We start from the raw sequence: 25,890 nt of genomic DNA on the forward strand, positions 1-25,890 counted from the left end.
CGAAGCCCCCCTGCTCACAATATTACACAGTCTCCCCCCATACAATATTACGAAGCCCCCTGCTCACAATATTACGAAGCCCCCCTGCTCACAATATTACACAGTCTCCCCCCATACAATATTACGAAGCCCCCCTGCACACAATATTACACAGTCCCCCCCATACAATATTACTAAGCCCCCCTGCTCACAATATTACACAGTCCCCCCCATACAATATTACTAAGCCCCCCTGCACACAATATTACACAGTCCCCCCATACAATATTACTAAGCCCCCTGCACACAATATTACACAGTCCCCCCCATACAATATTACTAAGCCCCCCTGCACACAATATTACACAGTCCCCCCATACATTACTAAGCCCCCTGCTCACAATATTACACAGTCCCCCCCCATACAATATTACGAAGCCCCCCTGCTCACAATATTACACAACACCGCCCCCCCATACAATATTATGAAGCCCCCCTGCTCACAATATTACACAACACCGCCCCCCCCATACAATATTATGAAGCCCCCCCTGCACACAATATTACACAGTCCCCCCCCCCCATGCAATATTACAATCCCAGGGTAAGGGCTCTTTCACACTTGCGTTCTTTTCTTCCGGCATAGAGTTCCGTCGTCGGGGCTCTATGCCGGAAGAATCCTGATCAGTTTTATCCTAATGCATTCTGAATGGAGAGAAATCCGTTCAGGATGCATCAGGATGTCTTCAGTTCCGGACCGGAACGTTTTTTGGCCGGAGAAAATACCGCAGCATGCTGCGCTTTTTGCTCTGGCCAAAAATCCTGAAGACTTGCCGCAAGGCCGGATCCGGAATTAATGCCCATTGAAAGGCATTGATCCGGATCCGGCCTTAAGCTAAACGTTGTTTCGGCGCATTGCCGGATCCGACGTTTAGCTTTTTCTGAATGGTTACCATGGCTGCCGGGACGCTAAAGTCCTGGCAGCCATGGTAAAGTGTAGTGGGGAGTGGGGGAGCAGTATACTTACTGTCCGTGCGGCTCCCGGGGCGCTCCAGAGTGACGTCAGGGCGCCCCACGCGCATGGATGTCAGGGCGCCCCGTCACCTATGCGCATGGGGCGCTCTAACGTCATTCTGGAGCGCCCCGGGAGCCGCGCGGACTGTAAGTATGCCGCTCCCCCGCTCCCCCGCTCCCCACTACTACTATGGCAACCAGGACTTTAATAGTGTCCTGGCTGCCATAGTAACACTGAACGCATTTTGAAGACGGTCTTCAAATGCTTTCAGTTCACTTGCGTTTTTCCGGATCCGGCGTGTAATTCCGGCAAGTGGAGTACACGCCAGATCCGGACAATGCAAGTGTGAAAGAGCCCTAAGGGAATCTGAGCATTCAGTTCTCGATCCCCCACCCCACAGCACGTCCACAGCACATGTACCTCCAGCACTGACAGACACTCTCTCCCCCCTCTATCAGTGGTGACCTGCTCTGCAAACAGCCTGATCTCTCCAGGCTTCCTACACTTCATTTCCCGCTGCCCATTCAGTCACGTGAGTGACTCATTGAGGTCTGAAGGTCTGTTTCTTGATAGGAGTTTAACCCCTTAGTCCGTTTTGTGTCTGGAGTTTAGCTGAGAATAAAATAAGAGGGCACATTGAGGGCTGCAGGGGGAGGGGGGATCTGGGAATCTCAGTAGTCTGACACAGAGTAGGAGCATGGAGCACGCCTGTGGCAGGGGCTGACTGGGCATGCGCATTTACACAGCAGCCATGGACGGATCTTCTCCATGTCGCGTGCAGCCATGGACGAACTGGCTGCACATCAAAGCGGAGCTCAGGGGGGTGTGGCTTCAGTTTGTTTAAAAAATAGGCATATCTTCTTAAAGACATATATTAGGAAATGTATTTTTTCCCTGCCTCCCACACAGTTGCTGAAAATACATGGAGAGTGGCCAACCCCTTTAAATAAATTAATCTTTGCCTATAAAATAATTGCTATCAGTTTGCTTATCATCCCATTATTACCCAAATGGTCTTTCAATGAACTGTAGTGGCATACCAAAAAGGTAACACAATATAAAAGAAAAATAATTCACAATTTGATAGGCATCACATTGTCTTTTTACATGTTACATGACTTATAAAGAAGTTTTTCAAAAATTTGGTAACAGCACTAGTCATAAATTAAAAGAAACTACAATGAAACTCAGATTCTTCTATGTGGTTTCCAACATCTCTTTAGAATCATTATGTATTATATCACTGTTGGCTATTGGGGTCTCATTGAGTGTGCCAAAATTTGGTTATGAATGAAACTCCTACAGACTATTCCGGTTTCCTGTATTTAATGTGTATGTATTGCCATTCATAAATACAGTATTTGCCAGCATTTGCAGTGGGGCCTAGCATTTGGACAATGCCTGTAACATGCATGCTGCTGAACTAGGCAAAGCTTGAAGCCTTACCTAGTGTATGCATTTTCCTGTGTTTGAGACCCCCATCAGTAGCTCTGTAGCATCCTGCTCACAATTGAAAATTATCAATATAATGATATCTGCCATTAGAGTGGCTGTACATGGCTAGGTCCGAATGGGATCCACACATTGCCTCTAATTGCCAGGTGTCACTTGTAAATTATATTGTTTCAAAAAGAGAGTATCGGAGCAGCCTGGCAATTAACAGTAATCTTGTAGCCTGACCATACAATGTACAGGCACCCATGCACATGACTATATTCGTTTTGTGGTCCGCAAATCACGATGTCACGATGTAAGGGAGAGGAGGAACACCAGAATGATAACAGAAGGAAAAAGACAAGGAAATAGACCTCAAGGCTAGGTAAAGCGGAAAGGTCACCCCCTATAGAAACCCTAAACCTAGCCCTGACTCCTGTTAGTATGAATAGACCCTGAAGGTGGGAATATTCATACATTGGAAACCTAGGCCCTGGTAACCCTGAATAGCCCTAGGAGTAGTGACAGGGTCTGAGACTACTGGTTCCTTCCCAGATGAACGAACCAATGTCTCCCTGAGGCCTAGTAAACAACGAGCAAATGGGAACAACAAAATGCAAAGAGAATAACACTTAACTTCAGTAGAAAATGGATGAGCAGGAACTCAGAAGAGGATAACACACCAGCTCTTCCAACTCCAGGCAGAGAATATCAACCGCATGATATGAAATGTGAGTCCAGACTAAATAGAGGAGCAGTAATGACCACAAGCTAGAACTGACACAAGAGGTGTGGTCATTACCAACAACAACACTGCAACACGTGAAAACAGAGAGGCTGTCAGATAATCACACGTGCAGCCAGTCTCTCAGATCTTCCAACCTCTGCCATGGGAGGAACCGTGACGCACGGATCTGCAAAATGTGGACACCGGCAATGTGTGTTCTGCATTTTCCCATTCCATACTTCTAAGGGACAAAAGTAGGATATGTTCTATTCTTTTTGGTTGATGAGACAAGCGACATATAGATGTCATCAGCATGTGGTGTGCTGTCCACATTTTTGTGGCCCCCTCAAAATGAATGGGTCATCATCTGATCCATAAAAAATGTGGAATGGATGCAGACTAAAAATACAGTCATGTACATGGAGCCATATGCACACAGTAGTGTAATTTATGCAGACTTTCGGAGGGGTTTTTCCTGTGGTATTTGCTGAATTTCTGCACTAAAATCCATGTGTTATTTGTAGAATTTGATGTGGATTAGCCCTAGATCTCACGCTTTGCAAATCTGAATGAAAAATCTGCACACACAATTGATACACTGCAGATTTTAAGATCTGCATTGCAATTCAATCTCCATGTGGAAAATTTACATACCGTGTGCATGACATTTTGAAAATCTGATCTACTTAGCTCGTATGAAACTCTATGCTGAAAACCCACAGCATAATACAGTACCTCCTAAACAGATGAGATTTTCATAATCTCATGTGCACAGTGTGGAATTGATCAGTGGTTTAGATTATGAAATCTGCAGGGTGTAAATTCTTCGTGCAGATTTTTAGTTTAGATTTCACCCTGTGCAATGGAAAAGGTGAGATCTGGGGCAAATCTGTGACAAAATCTGTGACTAAATCCGCAAGTAGCACATGCAGATTTCGATGCAGATTTAATGCAGAAATGCAATAATAAACTGCACATTCAGGTTTTTTTATGTCGTTTTTAAAGCCAAAAATGGAATTATAACAGTGGAGAAGTAGTATCTGTCCTTAATACTTTCTCTCCTTTTATGTTTTTGGCTTCAAAAACTGCATAAAAAAACCTGAATGTGTGGCCATATCCTGGAACACTTAGTTGTCACAGCTGTTGCCAGGGGCGGATTGGCCATAGACCTTTACAGGGAAATTTCCCGGTGGGCCGATGCCCAGGGGGCCGCCTAGGCCCTCCTCATGGCCAGCCAGTGGAAGTTTATGGGGATGCATTTTGTGCTGTTGGCGGCAGTATTTTGTGATGGACTGTGATATTTGGCTCTACTGGGGTAGTATTATGTGCCACAATATGGTATTGCTGGCCCTGCCTTCCATCAATTTGGACCCAATTACAAAACGGGGCCACTTTTAGTATTTTTTCCAGGGCCGCTTTAAGTTCAAAGTCTGCATCTGGCTGTTGCTTACAGATGGTGAATATTACAGTCAAACATTATATTATTTACTTCTAAAAAGCAAGAGATTATTTAGGAGTAAATAGAACACAGTCATAATAGATTAAAGGGGTTGTCCAGTTTCATGATATTGGTGTCCTATCCTCAGGATATGTCTTCAATGTCCGACTGATAGGAGTCCAAATCCTGGCAGTTTTTACAGCTTTTTGTCACTTGAATGGGAGAAGAACCTGTAACTACCCTGCATCATCACTACAATGTAGACAGCATGCAGGTAAACACTGAAGAGCTCGCACATGACCCGCAGCCCCTTTAAACAGCTGATCAACGGGAATGCTAGGATTCAGATGCTGGAATTCAGACCCCCACCGATCTGATTTGGATGACCTATCCTGAGTATAGATCATCAACATCATGAAATTGGACAACCTCTTTAATGATTTCATGTGTCTGCTTGAGTTTTTCTTCTTTCATCAGCTACTAAAAAGCCTATAAAAACAGTATATAAAGAGATAGAAAGAGATGTAGTGATTTTTTTGCAAATAATATGTCAAATATTCTCATGTTATGACAAATATATGATAAATGTACATACTGTACCTGTTTCAACAGGAATATACATTTTCCGAGACACATTAATAAAACCGGGATAATGCTGTTTCACAACAAATTCGAAATTGCTTAGAGATCCCGGACGTAAATTATTCACTTCATAAAACTTGTCTTCTAGCACCATAATTTCAGTAGAGTTTTTGAGGACATTGGAAACAAAAATGTCTGCATTGATCTTGCTCCAGTTGAATGATACTGAAGTAGTTGTCACGGCTATAGCTACATCTTGTAACTGTATTGGGTCTGAGTGGAAAAACACATATACAAGTTCTTACAAAATGTATTCATATGCAAAATAGACAAGTATTTTAACTACTTCTCCAGGAGCTAGAATATTTAACCCATCGTGGTTGCCAGCTTGGTTTAAAAAATCTAAACCAAATTCAACAAATATTCACAAATCATCTAATGATTTCCCTAATATGTCTGTTGCAAAATTTTATTTAATAAAAAAAATCTGTACTTCTAACCTCCTAACAGTTTTTTGTGCCCATAGCTAACCATATCCAGTGTGCATCTCCAAAGGGAAAAATTTTCTAGGGAAAAATACATCCATAATACAACAAAACAATAATATGATAATACTACATTAGATGGAACCTAGCCAAAAGCAAAAGACCTCAGTGTGCTTCAGTACAAATTCTATCTGGTTTTATCTGGTTTAGCAGTCAATTTTTAGCAAATAATTCAATGAGAAAAACAAAATGTCAAAACTGAATTTGCAATCCCCCACTGAAGTCACTGATCACAGAAAGGAACATATGCATTTATATGCTCACATGCAGAAATATGGATGTTTCTGCAAAAATGTTGCTTCTTTTTGAATTTTTACTCTAGTAGGAAAAGTGGGCATAATTAGCTATGTTAATTTACTAATCAAAATGCAGCAGAATTCTGGCATATATGCTTTGCACCACATTAAGACATTGAGAGACATTTATGAAAGCTTTTACTGAAGTCGCAAAAAGAGAACAGGTGGGGGCATAGTGCAGCCTGCGTGATTTACTATAACTTACACCAGACACTGGCTAAGGTTACAGCTCCAATCTACACCAGCCCCTGGCTGACGTAGATTTGGGTTTCTGGAGCATGGAATGCAAGAGATTGAGAGGCAGGGAGCGCAGTGTGATCAAACCTGGCGTATGGGAACACCAGTCTTGATAAATCTTCCCCACCTTGTTTAACTCATCCGACAAGGGTTATGGATTAGCAGAAAAAGAGTGTGGCATAATGGAAAAAGGGCTTGACCTAATATGAGACAATGTGCGCCAAAAATTGGTTCCAAAAGTTTGGCACATGGACTAAATTAAGCCAACTAATATGTGATCTAACCATTATAAAGGTGTGCTAGATTAATCATCCAGCATCCCATAAATCTGGAGCAATTTTAGACTAGTCTAAAGTGACATTGTCTAAAAATTACTCAGTATTACTGTTAATCGAGCATCCTCGGCCGAACAACACTTCGGCTTGAGCATCGCGATGCTCGGCACATCGCAGTGTTTGGCCGAATACCGCATGTGCTCAAGCGCGTTGCCTGAGTCTCCTCCCCGCACGTTTGTTGGCTAGCAGCCAATAAAAGTGCAGGCAAGTACTGACACTCACTGTAATGCTGTAGCCATGATGGTTACTGGCATAACAGTGATTGGCTGGCCTTAACACGTCATCGGGTTCAGGGGCATAACTAGAGTTCTATTGGCCCCAGGGCAAACTTTGAATTGGGGACCCCCTTGCAAGCCCCCGCCACCACCATAAATATTGGGACATCAACACAAATGTTATATTTTTGGCTCTATACACCACCACAATGGATTTGAAATGAAACGAACAAGATGTGCTTTAACTGTAGACTGTTAGCTTTAATTTGAGGGTATTTACATCCAAATCAGGTGAACGGTGTAAGAATTAGAACAGTTTGCATATGTGCCTCCCACTTTTTAAGGAACCAAAAGTAATGGGACAATTGGCTTCTTAGCTGTTCCATGGCCAAGTGTGTGTCATTCCCTCATTATCCCAATTACAATGAGCAGATAAAAGGTCCAGATTTCAATTCAAGTGTGCTATTTGCATTTGGAATCTGTTGCTGTCAACTCTGAAGATGAGATCCAAAGAGCTGTTACTATCAGCCATCATTAGGCTGAAAAAACAAAACAAATCCATCAGAGAGATAGCAAAAACATTAGGCGTGGCCAAAACAACTGTTTGGAACATTCTTAAAAAGAAGGAACGCACCAGTGAGCTCAGCAATACCAAAAGAGCCGGAAGACCACGGAAAACAACTGTGGTGGATGATCGAAGAATTCTTTCCCTGGTGAAGAAAACACACTTCACAACAGTTGGCCAGATCAAGAAAACTCTCCAGGAGGTAGGTATATTTTTGTCAAAGTCAACAATCAAGAGAAGACTTCACCAGAGTGAATACAGAGGGTTCACCACAAGATGTTAACTATTGGTGAGCCTCAAAAACAGGAAGGCCATATTAGAGTTTGCCAAACGACAGCTAAAAAAGCCTTCACAGTTCTGGAACAACATCCTATGGACAGATGAGACCAAGATCAACTTGTACCGAGTGATGGGAAGAGAAGAGTATGGAGAAGGAAAGGAACTGCTCATTATCCTAAGCATACCACCTCATCAGTGAGTCATGGTGGTGGTAGTGTCATAGCGTGGGCATGTATGGCTGCCAATGGAACTGGTTCTCTTGTATTTATTGATGATGTGACTGCTGACAAAAGCAGCAGGATGAATTTTGAAGTGTTTCGGGCAATATTATCTGCTCATATTCAGCCAAATGCTTCAGAACTCATTGGACGGCGCTTCACAGTGCAGATGTCACGGCGGACGAGCACTCAGACACACAGATAAACCAAAAACCAGGCTCTAGGCGAGAAGCAGGGGAAGGGTCACCTCCTAGCTAATCCCTGACCTCTCTCCCTGCACTGCTCAGCCCACATTCAGACCTTGGTGGTAGGAATGATGTGTCCCCGTGCCTGGGCTAAAACACCCTAGATTTCCTGAGATGGTGAAAAGGGGAAATAGGAGCAGCCTGCTCGCACAGAACCTGGATGGGAGAGATGACACCAACAAAACCTAGACAGCAAACAACAAAAACTGAAACCACACTTATCTTTTCTGAGCTGGAACAGACAACCTTCCTTCCTTGCTTCCAAGGCCAGACAGATTTATATAACCCGCCCAGAGCACTGGAATTGAGAGCCATTTAAACGAATGACCCCACCCAGTGCACCTGATGGGAGGCGGATCCAGCACGACTCCAAAACAAACACTAAACACGTGCTGCTATTCTGGCTGACCTCCACACATAGTCAGAGTAGGGCATGACAGCAGATGGACAATGACTCAAAGCATATTGCAAAAGCAACCATAGAGTTTTTTAAGGGAAAGAAGTGGAATGTTAAGCAATGGCCAAGTCAATCACCCGACCTGAATCCGATTGAGCATGTATTTCACTTGCTGAAGACAAAACTGAAGGGCAAATGCCCCAAGAACAAGCAGGAACTGAAGACAGTTGCAGTAGAGGCCTGGCAGAGCATCACCAGTGATGTCTATGCGTTCCAGACTTCAGGCTGTAATTGACTGCAAAGAATTTGCAACAAAGTATTAAAAAGTGAAAGTTTGATTTATTATTATTTTGTCCCAATACTTTTGGTCCCTTAACAAGTGGGAGGCACATATGCAACCGTTCACCTGATTTGGATGTAAATACCCTCAAATTTAAGCTGACAGTCTGCAGTTAAAACATCTTGTTTGTTTCATTTCAAATCCATTATGGTGGTGTATAGAGCCCAAAATGTTAGAATTGTGTCAATGTCCCAATATTTATGGACCTGACTGTATACAGTGGACGAAAGGCTCCATCCGTTGTGGGAGCTAAGCCGGATAGGGGATAACTTGTAATAAACCGGAATACTCCTTTAAGCCCTATAGCAGTGGCATGGTCTGAGGCATCTGTCCCCAGTAGGGGAAAGATTAAGAGAAGCATGTAAAACACCATCAGGTTATAATGACAGGAGACTGATAATAGGATCTGTGCACAAACTCCATCCGGGGCTGACATGTCAGTAGAAGAAACCAGATCACTGATACGTTTAATTTTTTATTTTAGCAGCTGCGAATCCTGGAGGAAAAACATGAAATCTAAAGATTCTCTGGAAAAAGAACCAGTAGAAATGCGAAGAGTCAAGCACTGTCCTATACTGCTATCACCTGCCAGCAAACCCTCACAAAAAAAACTAAAATATTCCTCAAAACATTCCTTTCCCCTACTTTCCCTGAAAAAAATCCCCAATCCCCCTCCATAAAAAAAAAAAAAAAACAACCCTACCCACTCCCCCCCCCCCCAAAAAAAAATGTCTTCCCTTACTTCCTAGTAAAAAAAATTAGAAAAATAAAAATCCCTAAAAACTCTTACTGCAGCATTTATTTTCCTTTCTTTAGTTAAACCTACTTAAAGGTTTTTTTTATGAGACTTTTTAACTGATGACTAGAGTTGAGCGAACACCTGGATGTTCGGGTTCGAGAAGTTCGGCCGAACATCCCGGAAATGTTCGGGTTCGGGATCCGAACCCGATCCGAACTTCGTCCCGAACCCGAACCCCATTGAAGTCAATGGGGACCCGAACTTTTCGGCACTAAAAAGGCTGTAAAACAGCCCAGGAAAGAGCTAGAGGGCTGCAAAAGGCAGCAACATGTAGGTAAATCCCCTGCAAACAAATGTGGATAGGGAAATGAATTAAAATAAAAATTAAATAAATAAAAATTAACCAAAATCAATTGGAGAGAGGTTCCATAGCAGAGAATCTGGCTTCCCGTCACCCACCACTGGAACAGTCCATTCTCAGATATTTAGGCCCCGGCACCCAGGCAGAGGAAAGAGGTCCCGTAACAGAGAATCTGTCTTCATGTCAGCAGAGAATTAGTCTGCATGTCATAGCAGAGAATGAGGCTTCACGTCAGCCACCACTGCAACAGTCCATTGGCATATATTTAGGCCCAGCACCCAGGCAGAGGAGGGAGGTCCCGTAACAGAGAATCTGTCTTCATGTCAGCAGAGAATTAGTCTGCATGTCATAGCAGAGAATGAGGCTTCACGTCAGCCACCACTGCAACAGTCCATTGGCATATATTTAGGCCCAGCACACACACAGGCAGAGGAGAGAGGTCCCGTAACAGAGAATCTGGCTTCATGTCAGCAGAGAATCAGTCTGCATGTCATAGCAGAGAATGAGGCTTCACGTCAGCCACCACTGCAACAGTCCATTGGCATATATTTAGGCCCAGCACACACACAGGCAGAGGAGAGAGGTCCCGTAACAGAGAATCTGTCTTCATGTCAGCAGAGAATTAGTCTGCATGTCATAGCAGAGAATGAGGCTTCACGTCAGCCACCACTGCAACAGTCCATTGGCATATATTTAGGCCCAGCACACACACAGGCAGAGGAGAGAGGTCCCGTAACAGAGAATCTGTCTTCATGTCAGCAGAGAATCAGTCTGCATGTCATAGCAGAGAATGAGGCTTCACGTCAGCCACCACTGCAACAGTCCATTGGCATATATTTAGGCCCAGCACCCAGGCAGAGGAGGGAGGTCCCGTAACAGAGAATCTGTCTTCATGTCAGCAGAGAATTAGTCTGCATGTCATAGCAGAGAATGAGGCTTCACGTCAGCCACCACTGCAACAGTCCATTGGCATATATTTAGGCCCAGCACCCAGGCAGAGGAGGGAGGTCCCGTAACAGAGAATCTGTCTTCATGTCAGCAGAGAATTAGTCTGCATGTCATAGCAGAGAATGAGGCTTCACGTCAGCCACCACTGCAACAGTCCATTGGCATATATTTAGGCCCAGCACACACACAGGCAGAGGAGAGAGGTCCCGTAACAGAGAATCTGGCTTCATGTCAGCAGAGAATCAGTCTGCATGTCATAGCAGAGAATGAGGCTTCACGTCAGCCACCACTGCAACAGTCCATTGTCATAAATTTAGGCCCAGCACCCAGGCAGAGCAGAGAGGTCCCGTAACAGACAATCTGGCTTCATGACAGCAGAGAATCAGTCTGCATGTCATAGCAGAGAATGAGGCTTCACGTCACCCACCACTGCAACAGTCCATTGGCATATATTTAGGCCTAGCACACAGGCAGAGGAGAGAGGTCCCGTAACAGACAATCTGGCTTCATGTCAGCAGAGAATCAGTCTGCATGTCATAGCAGAGAATGAGGCTTCACGTCACCCACCACTGCAACAGTCCATTGGCATATATTTAGGCCTAGCACACAGGCAGAGCAGAGAGGTCCCGTAACAGACAATCTGGCTTCATGACAGCAGAGAATCAGTCTGCATGTCATAGCAGAGAATCAGGCTTCACGTCAGCCACCACTGCAACAGTCCATTGTCATAAATTTAGGCCCAGCACCCAGGCAGAGGAGAGAGGTCCCGTAACAGACAATCTGGCTTCATGTCAGCAGAGAATTAGTCTGCATGTCATAGCAGAGAATCAGGCTTCATGTCAGCCACCACTGCAACAGTCCATTGGCATATATTTAGGCCTAGCACACAGGCAGAGGAGAGGTTCATTCAACTTTGGGTAGCCTCGCAATATAATGGTAAAATGAAAATAAAAATAGGATTGAATGAGGAAGTGCCCTGGAGTCCAATAATATATGGTTATGGGGAGGTAGTTAATGTCTAATCTGGACAAGGGACGGACAGGTCCTGTGGGATCCATGCCTGGTTCATTTTTATGAACGTCAGCTTGTCCACATTGGCTGTAGACAGGCGGCTGCGTTTGTCTGTAATGACGCCCCCTGCCGTGCTGAATACACGTTCAGACAAAACGCTGGCTGCCGGGCAGGCCAGCACCTCCAAGGCATAAAAGGCTAGCTCTGGCCACGTGGACAATTTAGAGACCCAGAAGTTGAATGGGGCCGAACCATCAGTCAGTACGTGGAGGGGTGTGCACACGTACTGTTCCACCATGTTAGTGAAATGTTGCCTCCTGCTAACACGTTGCGTATCAGGTGGTGGTGCAGTTAGCTGTGGCGTGTTGACAAAAGTTTTCCACATCTCTGCCATGCTAACCCTGCCCTCAGAGGAGCTGGCCGTGACACAGCTGCCTTGGCGACCTCTTGCTCCTCCTCTGCCTTGGCCTTGGGCTTCCACTTGTTCCCCTGTGACATTTGGGAATGCTCTCAGTAGCGCGTCTACCAACGTGCGCTTGTACTCGCGCATCTTCCTATCACGCTCCAGTGCAGGAAGTAAGGTGGGCACATTGTCTTTGTAGCGTGGATCCAGCAGGGTGGCAACCCAGTAGTCCGCACAGGTTAAAATGTGGGCAACTCTGCTGTCGTTGCGCAGGCACTGCAGCATGTAGTCGCTCATGTGTGCCAGGCTGCCCAGGGGTAAGGACAAGCTGTCCTCTGTGGGAGGCGTATCGTCATCGTCCTGCCTTTCCCCCCAGCCACGCACCAGTGATGGACCCGAGCTGCGTTGGGTGCCACCCCGCTGTGACCATGCTTCATCCTCATCCTCCTCCACCTCCTCCTCATCCTCGTCCTCCTCGTCCTCCAGTAGTGGGCCCTGGCTGGCCACATTTGTACCTGGCCTCTGCTGTTGCCAAAAACCTCCCTCTGAGTCACTTCGAAGAGACTGGCCTGAAAGTGCTAAAAATGACCCCTCTTCCTCCTCCTCCTCCTCCTCCTGGGCCACCTCCTCTTCCATCATCGCCCTAAGTGTTTTCTCAAGGAGACATAGAAGTGGTATTGTAACGCTGATAACGGTGTCATCGCCACTGGCCATGTTGGTGGAGTACTCGAAACAGCGCAACAGGGCACACAGGTCTCGCATGGAGGCCCAGTCATTGGTGGTGAAGTGGTGCTGTTCTGTAGTGCGACTGACCCGTGCGTGCTGCAGCTGAAACTCCACTATGGCCTGCTGCTGCTCGCACAGTCTGTCCAGCATGTGCAAGGTGGAGTTCCACCTGGTGGGCACGTCGCATATGAGGCGGTGAGCGGGAAGGCCGAAGTTACGCTGTAGCGCAGACAGGCGAGCAGCAGCAGGATGTGAACGCCGGAAGCGCGAACAGACGGCCCGCACTTTATGCAGCAGCTCTGACATGTCGGGGTAGTTGTGAATGAACTTCTGCACCACCAAATTCAGCACATGCGCCAAGCAAGGGATGTGCGTCAAATTGGCTAGTCCCAGAGCTGCAACGAGATTTCGCCCATTATCACACACCACCAGGCCGGGCTTGAGGCTCACCGGCAGCAACCACTCGTCGGTCTGTTGTTCAATACCCCGCCACAACTCCTGTGCGGTGTGGGGCCTGTCCCCCAAACATATGAGTTTCAGAATGGCCTGCTGACGTTTACCCCGGGCTGTGCTGAAGTTGGTGGTGAAGGTGTGTGGCTGACTGGATGAGCAGGTGGAAGAAGAGGAGGAGGAAGCCGAGAAGGAGGAGGTGGCAACAGGAGGCAAAGAATGTTGCCCTGCGATCCTTGGCGGCGGAAGGACGTGCGCCAAACAGCTCTCCACCTGGGGCCCAGCTGCCACTACATTTACCCAGTGTGCAGTTAGGGAGATATAGCGTCCCTGGCCGTGCTTACTGGTCCACGTATCTGTGGTTAGGTGGACCTTGCTACAGATGGCGTTGCGCAGTGCACACTTGATTTTATGGGATACTTGGTTGTGCAGGGAAGGCACGGCTCTCTTGGAGAAGTAGTGCCGGCTGGGAACAACATACTGTGGGACAGCAAGCGACATGAGCTGTTTGAAGCTGTCTGTGTCCACCAGCCTAAATGACAGCATTTCATAGGCCAGTAGTTTAGAAATGCTGGCATTCAGGGCCAGGGATCGAGGGTGGCTAGGTGGGAATTTACGCTTTCTATCAAATGTTTGTGAGATGGAGAGCTGAACGCTGGCGTGTGACATGGTTGAGACGCTTGGTGACGGAGGTGGTGGTGGTGGTGTTGGTGGTACATCCCCTGTTTGCTGGGCGGCAGGTGCCAACGTTCCTCCAGAGGCGGAGGAAGAGGCCGAGGCGGCAGCAGCAGAATAGGCCGAGGCGGCAGCAGCAGAAGAGGTAGCAGGGGGAGCCTGAGTGACTTCCTTGGTTTTAAGGTGTTTACTCCACTGCAGTTCATGCTTTGCATGCAGGTGCCTGGTCATGCAGGTTGTGCTCAGGTTCAGAACGTTAATGCCTCGCTTCAGGCTCTGATGGCACAGCGTGCAAACCACTCGGGTCTTGTCGTCAGCACATTGTTTGAAGAAGTGCCATGCCAGGGAACTCCTTGAAGCTGCCTTTGGGGTGCTCGGTCCCAGATGGCGGCGGTCAGTAGCAGGCGGAGTCTCTTGGCGGCGGGTGTTCTGCTTTTGCCCACTGCTCCCTCTTTTGCTACGCTGTTGGCTCGGTCTCACCACTGCCTCTTCCTCCGAACTGTGAAAGTCAGTGGCACGACCTTCATTCCATGTGGGGTCTAGGACCTCATCGTCCCCTGCATCGTCTTCCACCCAGTCTTGATCCCTGACCTCCTGTTCAGTCTGCACACTGCAGAAAGACGCAGCAGTTGGCACCTGTGTTTCGTCATCATCAGAGACATGCTGAGGTGGTATTCCCATGTCCTCATCATCAGGAAACATAAGTGGTTGTGCGTCAGTGCATTCTATGTCTTTCACCGCTGGGGAAGGGCTAGGTGGATGCCCTTGGGAAACCCTGCCAGCGGAGTCTTCAAACAGCATAAGAGACTGCTGCATAACTTGAGGCTGAGACAGTTTCCCTGGTATGCATGGGGGTGATGTGACAGACTGATGGGGTTGGTTTTCAGGCGCCATCTGTGCGCTTTCTGCAGAAGACTGGGTGGGAGATAATGTGAACGTGCTGGATCCACTGTCGGCCACCCAATTGACTAATGCCTGTACCTGCTCAGGCCTTACCATCCTTAGAACGGCATTGGGCCCCACCATATATCGCTGTAAATTCTGGCGGCTACTGGGACCTGAGGTAGTTGGTACACTAGGACGTGTGGATGTGGCAGAACGGCCACGTCCTCTCCCAGCACCAGAGGGTCCACTAACACCACCACGACCATGTCCACGTCCGCGTCCCTTACTAGATGTTTTTCTCATTGTTATGGTTCACCACAACAACAAATATATTATTTGGCCCAATGTATTGTATTCAAATTCAGCGGGATATAAATTTGAGGCCTAGTATTTAGGCGCTGGGTGACCGGTATGGATTTAGTGACAGAATTAGACTTGGAAATGCACAGAAGCGTGTGTGTGTGAAGTTATTCTGAATGACCCAATGTGCACCTTGAATATTATATACCCTTTTAGGGATAGATTTCAAATAGCTCTGATATAGCAGAAACCACTAAATTATGAAATTGCTAAATTGGGAATTGTATTTCAACCCAGAACAAAAAATGTGCTTTGACGGACACTAAATAACTTTCCCAGCCACAACAGGACAGCGTTAACGAGAGATTTAGCAGGATATAAATTTGAGGCCTAGTATTTAGGCGCTGGGTGACAGGTATGGGTTTAGTGACAGAATTAGACTTAGAAATACACAGTAGCGGGTGTGTGTGAAGTTATTCTGAATGACCCAATGTGCACCTTGAATATTATATACCCTTTTAGGGATAGATTTCAAATAGCTCTGATATAGCAGAAACCACTAAATTATGAAATTGCTAAATTGGGAATTGTATTTCAACCCAGAACAAAAAATGTGCTTTGACGGACACTAAATAACTTTCCCAGCCACAACAGGACAGCGTTAACGAGAGATTTAGCAGGATATAAATTTGAGGCCTAGTATTTAGGCGCTGGGTGACAGGTATGGGTTTAGTGACAGAATTAGACTTAGAAATACACAGTAGCGGGTGTGTGTGAAGTTATTCTGAATGACCCAATGTGCACCTTGAATATTATATACCCTTTTAGGGATAGATTTCAAATAGCTCTGATATAGCAGAAACCACTAAATTATGAAATTGCTAAATTGGGAATTGTATTTCAACCCAGAACAAAAAATGTGCTTTGACGGACACTAAATAACTTTCCCAGCCACAACAGGACAGCGTTAACGAGAGATTTAGCAGGATATAAATTTGAGGCCTAGTATTTAGGCGCTGGGTGACAGGTATGGGTTTAGTGACAGAATTAGACTTGGAAATACACAGTAGCGGGTGTGTGTGAAGTTATTCTGAATGACCCAATGTGCACCTTGAATATTATATACCCTTTTAGGGATAGATTTCAAATAGCTCTGATATAGCAGAAACCACAAAATTATGAAATTGCTAAATTGGGAATTGTATTTCAACCCAGAACAAGAAATGTGCTTGAACGGACACTAAATAACTCGCCCAGCTACAGCACTAAGGACAGATTTAGCTGGATATGAATTTGAGGCCTAGTATTTAGGCGCTGGGTGACAGGTATGGGTTTAGTGACAGAATTAGACTTGGAAATACACAGTAGCGGGTGTGTGTGAAGTTATTCTGAATGACCCAATGTGCACCTTGAATATTATATACCCTTTTAGGGATAGATTTCAAATAGCTCTGATATAGCAGAAACCACAAAATTATGAAATTGCTAAATTGGGAATTGTATTTCAACCCAGAACAAGAAATGTGCTTGAACGGACACTAAATAACTCGCCCAGCTACAGCACTAAGGACAGATTTAGCTGGATATGAATTTGAGGCCTAGTATTTAGGCGCTGGGTGACAGGTATGGGTTTAGTGACAGAATTAGACTTGGAAATACACAGTAGCGGGTGTGTGTGAAGTTATTCTGAATGACCCAATGTGCACCTTGAATATTATATACCCTTTTAGGGATAGATTTCAAATAGCTCTGATATAGCAGAAACCACTAAATTATGAAATTGCTAAATTGGGAATTGTATTTCAACCCAGAACAAGAAATGTGCTTGAACGGACACTAAATAACTCGCCCAGCTACAGCACTAAGGACAGATTTAGCTGGATATAAATTTGAGGCCTAGTATTTAGGCGCTGGGTGACAGGTATGGGTTTAGTGACAGAATTAGACTTGGAAATGCACAGTAGCGGGTGTGTGAAGTTATTCTGAATGTCCCTATGTGCACCTTCAATATGATCTACCCTTTTAGGGATAGATTTCAAATAGCTCTGATATAGCAGAAACCACTAAATTATGAAATTGCTAAATTGGGAATTGTATTTCAACCCAGAACAAGAAATGTGCTTGAACGGACACTAAATAACTCGCCCAGATACAGCACTAAGGACAGATTTAGCTGGATATAAATTTGAGGCCTAGTATTTAGGCGCTGGGTGACAGGTATGGGTTTAGTGACAGAATTAGACTTGGAAATACACAGTAGCGGGTGTGTGTGAAGTTATTCTGAATGACCCAATGTGCACCTTGAATATTATATACCCTTTTAGGGATAGATTTCAAATAGCTCTGATATAGCAGAAACCACTAAATTATGAAATTGCTAAATTGGGAATTGTATTTCAACCCAGAACAAGAAATGTGCTTGAACGGACACTAAATAACTCGCCCAGCTACAGCACTAAGGACAGATTTAGCTGGATATAAATTTGAGGCCTAGTATTTAGGCGCTGGGTGACAGGTATGGGTTTAGTGACAGAATTAGACTTGGAAATGCACAGTAGCGGGTGTGTGAAGTTATTCTGAATGTCCCTATGTGCACCTTCAATATGATCTACCCTTTTAGGGATAGATTTCAAATAGCTCTGATATAGCAGAAACCACTAAATTATGAAATTGCTAAATTGGGAATTGTATTTCAACCCAGAACAAGAAATGTGCTTGAACGGACACTAAATAACTCGCCCAGCTACAGCACTAAGGACAGATTTAGCTGGATATAAATTTGAGGCCTAGTATTTAGGCGCTGGGTGACAGGTATGGGTTTAGTGACAGAATTAGACTTGGAAATACACAGTAGCGGGTGTGTGTGAAGTTATTCTGAATGACCCAATGTGCACCTTGAATATTATATACCCTTTTAGGGATAGATTTCAAATAGCTCTGATATAGCAGAAACCACTAAATTATGAAATTGCTAAATTGGGAATTGTATTTTAACCCAGAACAAGAAATGTGCTTGAACGGACACTAAATAACTCGCCCAGCTACAGCACTAAGGACAGATTTAGCTGGATATAAATTTGAGGCCTAGTATTTAGGCGCTGGGTGACAGGTATGGGTTTAGTGACAGAATTAGACTTGGAAATGCACAGTAGCGGGTGTGTGAAGTTATTCTGAATGTCCCTATGTGCACCTTCAATATGATCTACCCTTTTAGGGATAGATTTCAAATAGCTCTGATATAGCAGAAACCACTAAATTATGAAATTGCTAAATTGGGAATTGTATTTCAACCCAGAACAAGAAATGTGCTTGAACGGACACTAAATAACTCGCCCAGCTACAGCACTAAGGACAGATTTAGCTGGATATGAATTTGAGGCCTAGTATTTAGGCGCTGGGTGACAGGTATGGGTTTAGTGACAGAATTAGACTTGGAAATACACAGTAGCGGGTGTGTGTGAAGTTATTCTGAATGACCCAATGTGCACCTTGAATATTATATACCCTTTTAGGGATAGATTTCAAATAGCTCTGATATAGCAGAAACCACTAAATTATGAAATTGCTAAATTGGGAATTGTATTTCAACCCAGAACAAGAAATGTGCTTGAACGGACACTAAATAACTCGCCCAGCTACAGCACTAAGGACAGATTTAGCTGGATATAAATTTGAGGCCTAGTATTTAGGCGCTGGGTGACAGGTATGGGTTTAGTGACAGAATTAGACTTGGAAATGCACAGTAGCGGGTGTGTGAAGTTATTCTGAATGTCCCTATGTGCACCTTGAATATTATATACCCTTTTAGGGATAGATTTCAAATAGCTCTGATACAGCAGAAACCACTAAATTTTTAAATTGCTAAATTGGGAATTGTATTTCAACCCAGAACAAAAAATGTGCTTTGACGGACACTAAATAACTTTCCCAGCCACAACAGGACAGCGGTAACGAGAGATTTAGCGGGATATAAATTTGAGGCCTAGTATTTAGGCGCTGGGTGACCGGTATGGATTTAGTGACAGAATTAGACTGGGATATGGCCAAAAAATAACCACACTATTGCTGGTTAAATGCACTTGGTGATGGGCGCAGCTTGCCCCTGATGTAGTATATGGCCAAAAAATGAACAGACTATTGCTGGTTAAATGCACTTGGTGTCACAGCTTGACCAACCACACTACTGAGGGTTAAATGCACTTGGTGACGGGCGCAGCTTGCCCCTGATTTAGTATATGGCCAAAAAATGAACAGACTATTGCTGGTTAAATGCACTTGGTGTGATAGCTTGACCAACCACACTACTGAGGGTTAAATGCACTTGGTGACGGGCGCAGCTTGCCCCTGATGTAGTATATGGCCAAAAAATAAACAGACTATTGCTGGTTAAATGCACTTGGTGTGACAGCTTCACCCTGATGTAGGCTTTAGCCAAAAAACAAACGCACCATTGAGGGTTAAATGCACTTGGTGACAGGCGCAGCTTGCCCCTGATGTAGTATATGGCCAAAAAATAAACAGACTATTGCTGGTTAAATGCACTTGGTGTGACAGCTTCACCCTGATGTAGGCTTTAGCCAAAAAACAACCACACCATTGAGGGTTAAATGCACTTGGTCGCAGCTTGTGCTGGCGCACCACAAGACACAAAATGGCCGCCGATCACCCCAGAAAAATGTGACTGACAAACGGTCTGGGCAGCCTAAAAACAGTGAGCAATTGAGGATCAGCAGCTCAATGATCCACAGCTGCAGATCGATCAGTTAATCAAGTCCTTTGGAGGAGTTAATCTGCCTAATCTCGCCCTACTGTCGCAGCCGCAACCTCTCCCTACGCTAATCAGAGCAGAGTGACGGGCGGCGCTATGTGACTCCAGCTTAAATAGAGGCTGGGTCACATGGTGCTCTGGCCAATCACAGCCATGCCAATAGTAGGCATGGCTGTGATGGCCTCTTGGGGCAAGTAGTATGACGCTTGTTGATTGGCTGCTTTGCAGCCTTTCAAAAAGCGCCAAGAAAGCGTCACAAAAGCGCGAAGAAAGCGACGAACACCGAACCCGAACCCGGACTTTTACGAAAATGTCCGGGTTCGGGTCCGTGTCACGGACACCCCAAAATTCGGTACGAACCCGAACTATACAGTTCGAGTTCGCTCATCCCTACTGATGACCTATTCTCTGTACATCTCATCAGAATCTGATCAGTGGGGGTCTAAAACCCGGGAACTACGCAGCCAATAAACGTGCAGGTAAGTACTGACATTAACTGTAATGCTGTAGCCATGTTGGAAGCTGGCATTACAGTGATTGGCTGGCCGGAACACGTCATCGGGTGCTATATAGCACCCGATGATACGTGTTCGGCTCAGCATTAGTCACGGAGAGCTGGAGAGCAGAAGGGAGAGATAGTGTAGGGATCGAAATAGCAATATTTTAGTTGTTATACACCCAAAAGTCATTTTAAGGACTATTGTGTGTGGCAGCAATATATATTTTTAGCTCAACCTGCACTAAATTGCTAAAACTTGTTAGAGACCCAAAAGTCCTCTGAAGGACTATTGATGTATCTGTCAGCAATATATATTTTTAGCGCAACCTGCGCTAAAAAGCTTGCAATTGCTTGGCCGATGCAGACAGCAACATTATCTGCACTACATCTCCAGTATAACCTTAGCGTATCCAAAATATCAGTGACCTTCAGTGTAAATTTTTTTACCACTGGTGACAGCGACATTATCTGCCCTACATCTCCTGTGTAACGTGGTGCGCAGCCTAAAAATATCTGTGACACCCAGTGTACTTTCTCCATAGACGGTGTCCGCTGCGGACAGTTACATTACCTGCGCTACATCTCCTGTATAACGTTTTCGTATCCGACATATCAGTGACATTAAGTCAAATTTTTTTGCTGCTGGTAGCAGCGACATTACCTGCGCTACATCTTCTGCATAACGTTTGCCCATCCTAAATATCAGTGACATTAATTCAGTGTAATTTTTTATTAGCCACTGGTGACAGCGACATTACTTGCGCTATACCTCCTGTTTAACGCGTGCGCATCCTAAAAATATCAGTGACATTCTGTGTACTTTATTTGCGCATACACTTACAAAACCTGTGCTACTGTACGTGTGACATACTTACAAGCATATATACCATTTAATGTGCGCAAGGCAAGCAGTAAGGGACGGGGAAGTGGCTGTGCTGCTGATGGTGCACACAGAAACACACTCATCCACGATACCTAGCTTCATATCCCAGTTTGCATGGCGGCACAGGACACCACTCTCAAAGTCAGACCAGTGCGACCAGGTAGTCGGTTGGATTGCAGCAGATAATGCTTCCAGTCAGTTAAGCACCACCCTGTCTTCCACAAAGTCCAGTCTCAGTAGAAAAGAGTCTGGTCAACAGAATTCTCACCCTGATAGTCGTTCCACCCACCATGGAGAGTCTTGGCAAACAAGTAATCCCACACTCTGATATTCCGAGGAGCTGTTTCCATCGCCATTCCCTAATTTGGGCCTCCCGCCAAGCCCGCTTGAAGAGGGACATGAGGAGATCTTGTTCCCTGATTCCCAAACTCTGGAGCATCCACAGTCAGAAGAAGATGACGGTGGGGAACGGCAATTAATGTTTCACGAGATGGATGATGATGATGATGAGACACAGTTGCCAATGAGTCAACCACAATTAGTGTCTCAAGAGGTTCATGATGAGGATGAGACACAGTTGTCAATAACTGAGTTTGTTATTAGGTCAACAAGTCAGGAGGATGACCAGAGTGAGGAAGTGGAAGAGGAGGTGGTGGACGATGAAATCACTGACCCAACCTGGGAAGGTGACAAGCCGAGCGAGGACAGCACTACAGAGGGGGAGGGATCCACAGCACCACAACAGGCTGGAAGAGGCAGAGGGGTGGCAAATGGGGGAAGGTGGGCCACACCAAACAGGCCCGCAACTGTTCCCTGGAGAACCCCCTTGCGGCAATTTCAAGGCATAGGTGTTTCGCAGTCTGCCGCTTTTTTTGAGGACAAGTGCGGACAATAAAAGAATTGGCATTTGCAACCTATGCCAAACCAAAATGAGCAGGGACGTGAACACTAGCAACCCCACCACCACCAGCATGATCCGCCACATGGCATCAAAGCACCCTAATAGGTGGGCCGAAGGCCTGGGTCCACAACCAGTGTCTGCAGGTCACAACACTGCCTCCTCTTCCCTTGTGTTACGTGCTGTCCAATCCCCTGTCCAAGAAGCTGGCCTGGATGCCTCCCGCCATGCAACTGGACCTTCGCAAGCACCATCAGCTAGAACATCCACTTCTGTGTCCCAGCGCAGCGTACAGATGTCTATACCCCAGGCCTTTGCACGAAAGCGCAAGTACCCAGCAACCCATCCACAGGCCCTAGCACTAAAAGTGCACCTTTCCAAATTTCTGGTCCTGGAAATGTTGCCATTTAGGCTTGTGGACACTGAGTTTTTCCTCAGCCTGATGGAGGTGGCCGTCCCTCATTACTCAGTCCCAAGTCGCCAATATTTTTCCATCCCTGCATTACACCAGCATGTGTCCCAGAACATCACCCATGCCATGACCAACGCAGTTATTGGGAAGGTCCACTTTACCACTGACATATGGACAAGTGCTTTTGGCCAGGGACGCTACATTTCCCTGACGGCATACTGGGTGAATGTTCTGGAGGCCGGGAGCGAAACCCTGGGAAGGTACAGGTGCTACCGAAGCCAAGGATTGCAGGCCCTACTTCCATCAGGAAGGAGGAGCAGGAGACTGTTGCCTCTGCTACAGAGGGTAGTACCCACAGCAGGTTTATTCCATCTGTTCAGCGTGGATGGGCCGAAGAGGAGGAAGAGGATGAGAAGATTGAGAGTCATCCTCCTAATGAGGACAGAGAAGTCTTGTCTGTTGGGACTCTGGCACACATGGCTGACTTTATGTTAGGCTGCCTTTCCCGTGACCCTCGAGTTATACGCATTTTAGCCAACACCGATTACTGGTTGATCACCCTTCTCTCATTGCTGTGGTAGAGAGGACTAGCAAAATAGTGCAATACCAGAAGGTCCTTGTGGAAAAACTGCTCCAAAAATTCCCAGCTGACAACGCTGGCAGCAGAGTACGTTGATCCTTGGGCAACTGAGGAGGGAAGACAAGGGGAACACCCAGCAATTCCAACAGAGGCAAGGCAACACTCCAACGCCTGGGACAGTTTCATGACACCCCGCCAGCAACCTCACCCTGATGCGTGGCCTAGTGTCACAAGGAGAGACAATTTTGGAAGATGGTAAAGGAGTACATAGCAGACCGTGTCAGCGTCCTCAATGATCCCTCTGTGCCTTACAACTATTGGGTGTACAAGCTGGACACGTGGCACGAACTGGCGCTCTACGCCTTGGAGGTCCTGGCTTGCCCTGCCGCCAGCGTTTTGTCAGAGCGGGTATTTAGTGCTGCTGGGGCCATAATAACTGATAAGCGCATCCGCCTGTCAACTGAAAATGCTGACAGGTTGACTCTTATCAAAATTAACAAGGATTTGGACTGGATTGCCACTGACTTCTCTACTCCAGCAGAGGAAAGCGGCTGAACATAAAGGCACTTTAAATGTGGCTTTTATGGTGTATTGAATATACTGTATTCCCATGTACCCCTTCCACCACAAAAAACGGTATATGGTTTACTCTTTCTTTTCTCATCCTCCTCCTCCATCATAACAACATGCTTATTAGGCTTCCCTCACTCCTAATGTTTTAGAGGGTCACCTCAGCAGCAGGCCCTCAACCATAATTTTTTGATGGTCAGCTCAGCAGCAGGCCCTCGTCCATAATTTTTTCCATGGTCAGATCAGCAGCAGGCCCTCAACCTTAAAGGGAGTCTGTCACCAGCATTTCACTTTTTTAACCCTTCCCACAGCTCCCTAGCATGCTTACAGTTAATAAAAACGTTACCTCTGGCATCAATCCTGGACTTAGAGAACCATCAAAAACGATCTTTATAAGATATGCAAATGAGGGCTTGCAAGTGCCCAGGGGCGGCGTTACTCTATTAGGTGCCCTGCTTGCTCAGCCTTTTTATTGCGTCCCCCCGCCCCTTCCTACCCTCCGCCCGCCCATCCTTTCCCTCTGACCGCCTTTCTACTAACTTGTTATTCTGCCGATATCCCGCGCCTGCGCACTCATTCCTTTGGCCGCCGCATGCGCACTGCGATGCCCATTCCTTGTACGGCATCACAGTAATTAATGCGCATGCTCCAATGGACCGCCTCCTTTGTTGTGTTTTTGCGTCGTTGCGCAATAGTTACTGTGATGCCATACAAGGAATGGGCATCGCAGTGCACATGTGCCGGCCAAAGGAATGAGTGCGCAGGCGCGGGATATCGGCAGAATAGCAAGTTAGTAGAAAGGCGGTCAGAGGGAAAGGATGGGCGGGCGGAGGGTAGGAAGGGGCGGGGGGACGCAATAAAAAGGCTGAGCAAGCAGGGCACCTAATAGAGTAACGCCGCCCCTGGGCACTTGCGAGCCCTCATTTGCATATCTTATAAAGATCGTTTTTGATGGTTCTCTAAGTCCAGGATTGATGCCAGAGGTAATGTTTTTAATTAACTGTAAGCATGCTAGGGAGCTGTGGGAAGGGTTAAAAAGGTGAAATGCTGGTGACAGACTCCCTTTAATTTTTTCCTATGGTCCAGTCAGCAGCAGGCACTCACCCCTAATGTTTCAGGCACTCGCCCATAATGTTTTAGCTGGTCAGCTCGGCAGCAGGCTCTCGCCCCTAATGTTTTAGATGGTCAGCTCGGCAGCAGGCCCTCGCTCATAATGTTTTAGATGGTCAGCTCAGCAGCAGGCCCTCGCCCATAATGTTTTAGATGGTCAGCTCAGCAGCAGGCCCTCGCCCATAATTTTTTCCGTGGTCAGATCAGCAGCAGGCCCTCACCCCTAATGTTTTAGATGGTCAGCCCAGCAGCAGGCCCTCACCCGCAATGTTTTAGATGGTCAGCTCAGCAGCAGACCCTCGTACATAATGTTTTAGATGGTCAGATCAGCAGCAGGCACTCGCCCCTAATGTTTTAGAAAGTCAGCTCAGCAGCAGACCCTCACCCCTAATGTTTTAGATGGCTAGCTCAGCAGCAGACCCTCATTCCTAATGTTTTAGATGGTAATATCAGCAGCAGGCCCTCGCCCATAATGTTTTAGAGGGTCACCAGTAGTCCCTTGCTCCTAATGTTTTTGAGGGTCATCAGCAGGCCATCAATCATAATTTTTCAAGGGTGTGTATGATGCCCTCCTTTATGTGTAATAAAGGGTGTATTGGAGTGCTGGTTCCTTGCAATTTTTGGCAGCCCTTTAACTTAGTGATTAGGCTTTATGAGTGTAGGAGTCCCACTACCTGAACAATTGTGAATGAGGCCCTACTTTATGTGATATACAGGTTGTATCAGAGCGCCTCTTCCTTGTAATTATTGGCAGCACTTGCACTTTATATACAAGTAAATATATAGGAAAGAATGCTTCATAACAATTTTTCCTCTAAAATCGAT

General features: G+C 45.9%; 1 protein-coding gene across 3 annotated transcripts in view; it reads right to left on the bottom strand.

Annotated features, from left to right (window-relative positions):
* PTPRQ (protein tyrosine phosphatase receptor type Q) overlaps nt 1–25,890 on the bottom strand; it is a 530,509-nt gene that overhangs the window by 489,256 nt on the left and 15,363 nt on the right. For all 3 annotated transcript variants that reach the window (XM_044280555.1, XM_044280554.1, XM_044280553.1), the window contains exon 5: nt 5,194–5,448. In XM_044280555.1, coding sequence (XP_044136490.1) covers nt 5,194–5,448 — 255 coding nt within the window. The remainder of the gene's footprint in view (nt 1–5,193; nt 5,449–25,890) is intronic.

Source organism: Bufo gargarizans, chromosome 2 (genome assembly GCF_014858855.1).
Source record: "Bufo gargarizans isolate SCDJY-AF-19 chromosome 2, ASM1485885v1, whole genome shotgun sequence".
NCBI classification, from domain to species: Eukaryota; Metazoa; Chordata; class Amphibia; order Anura; family Bufonidae; genus Bufo; species Bufo gargarizans.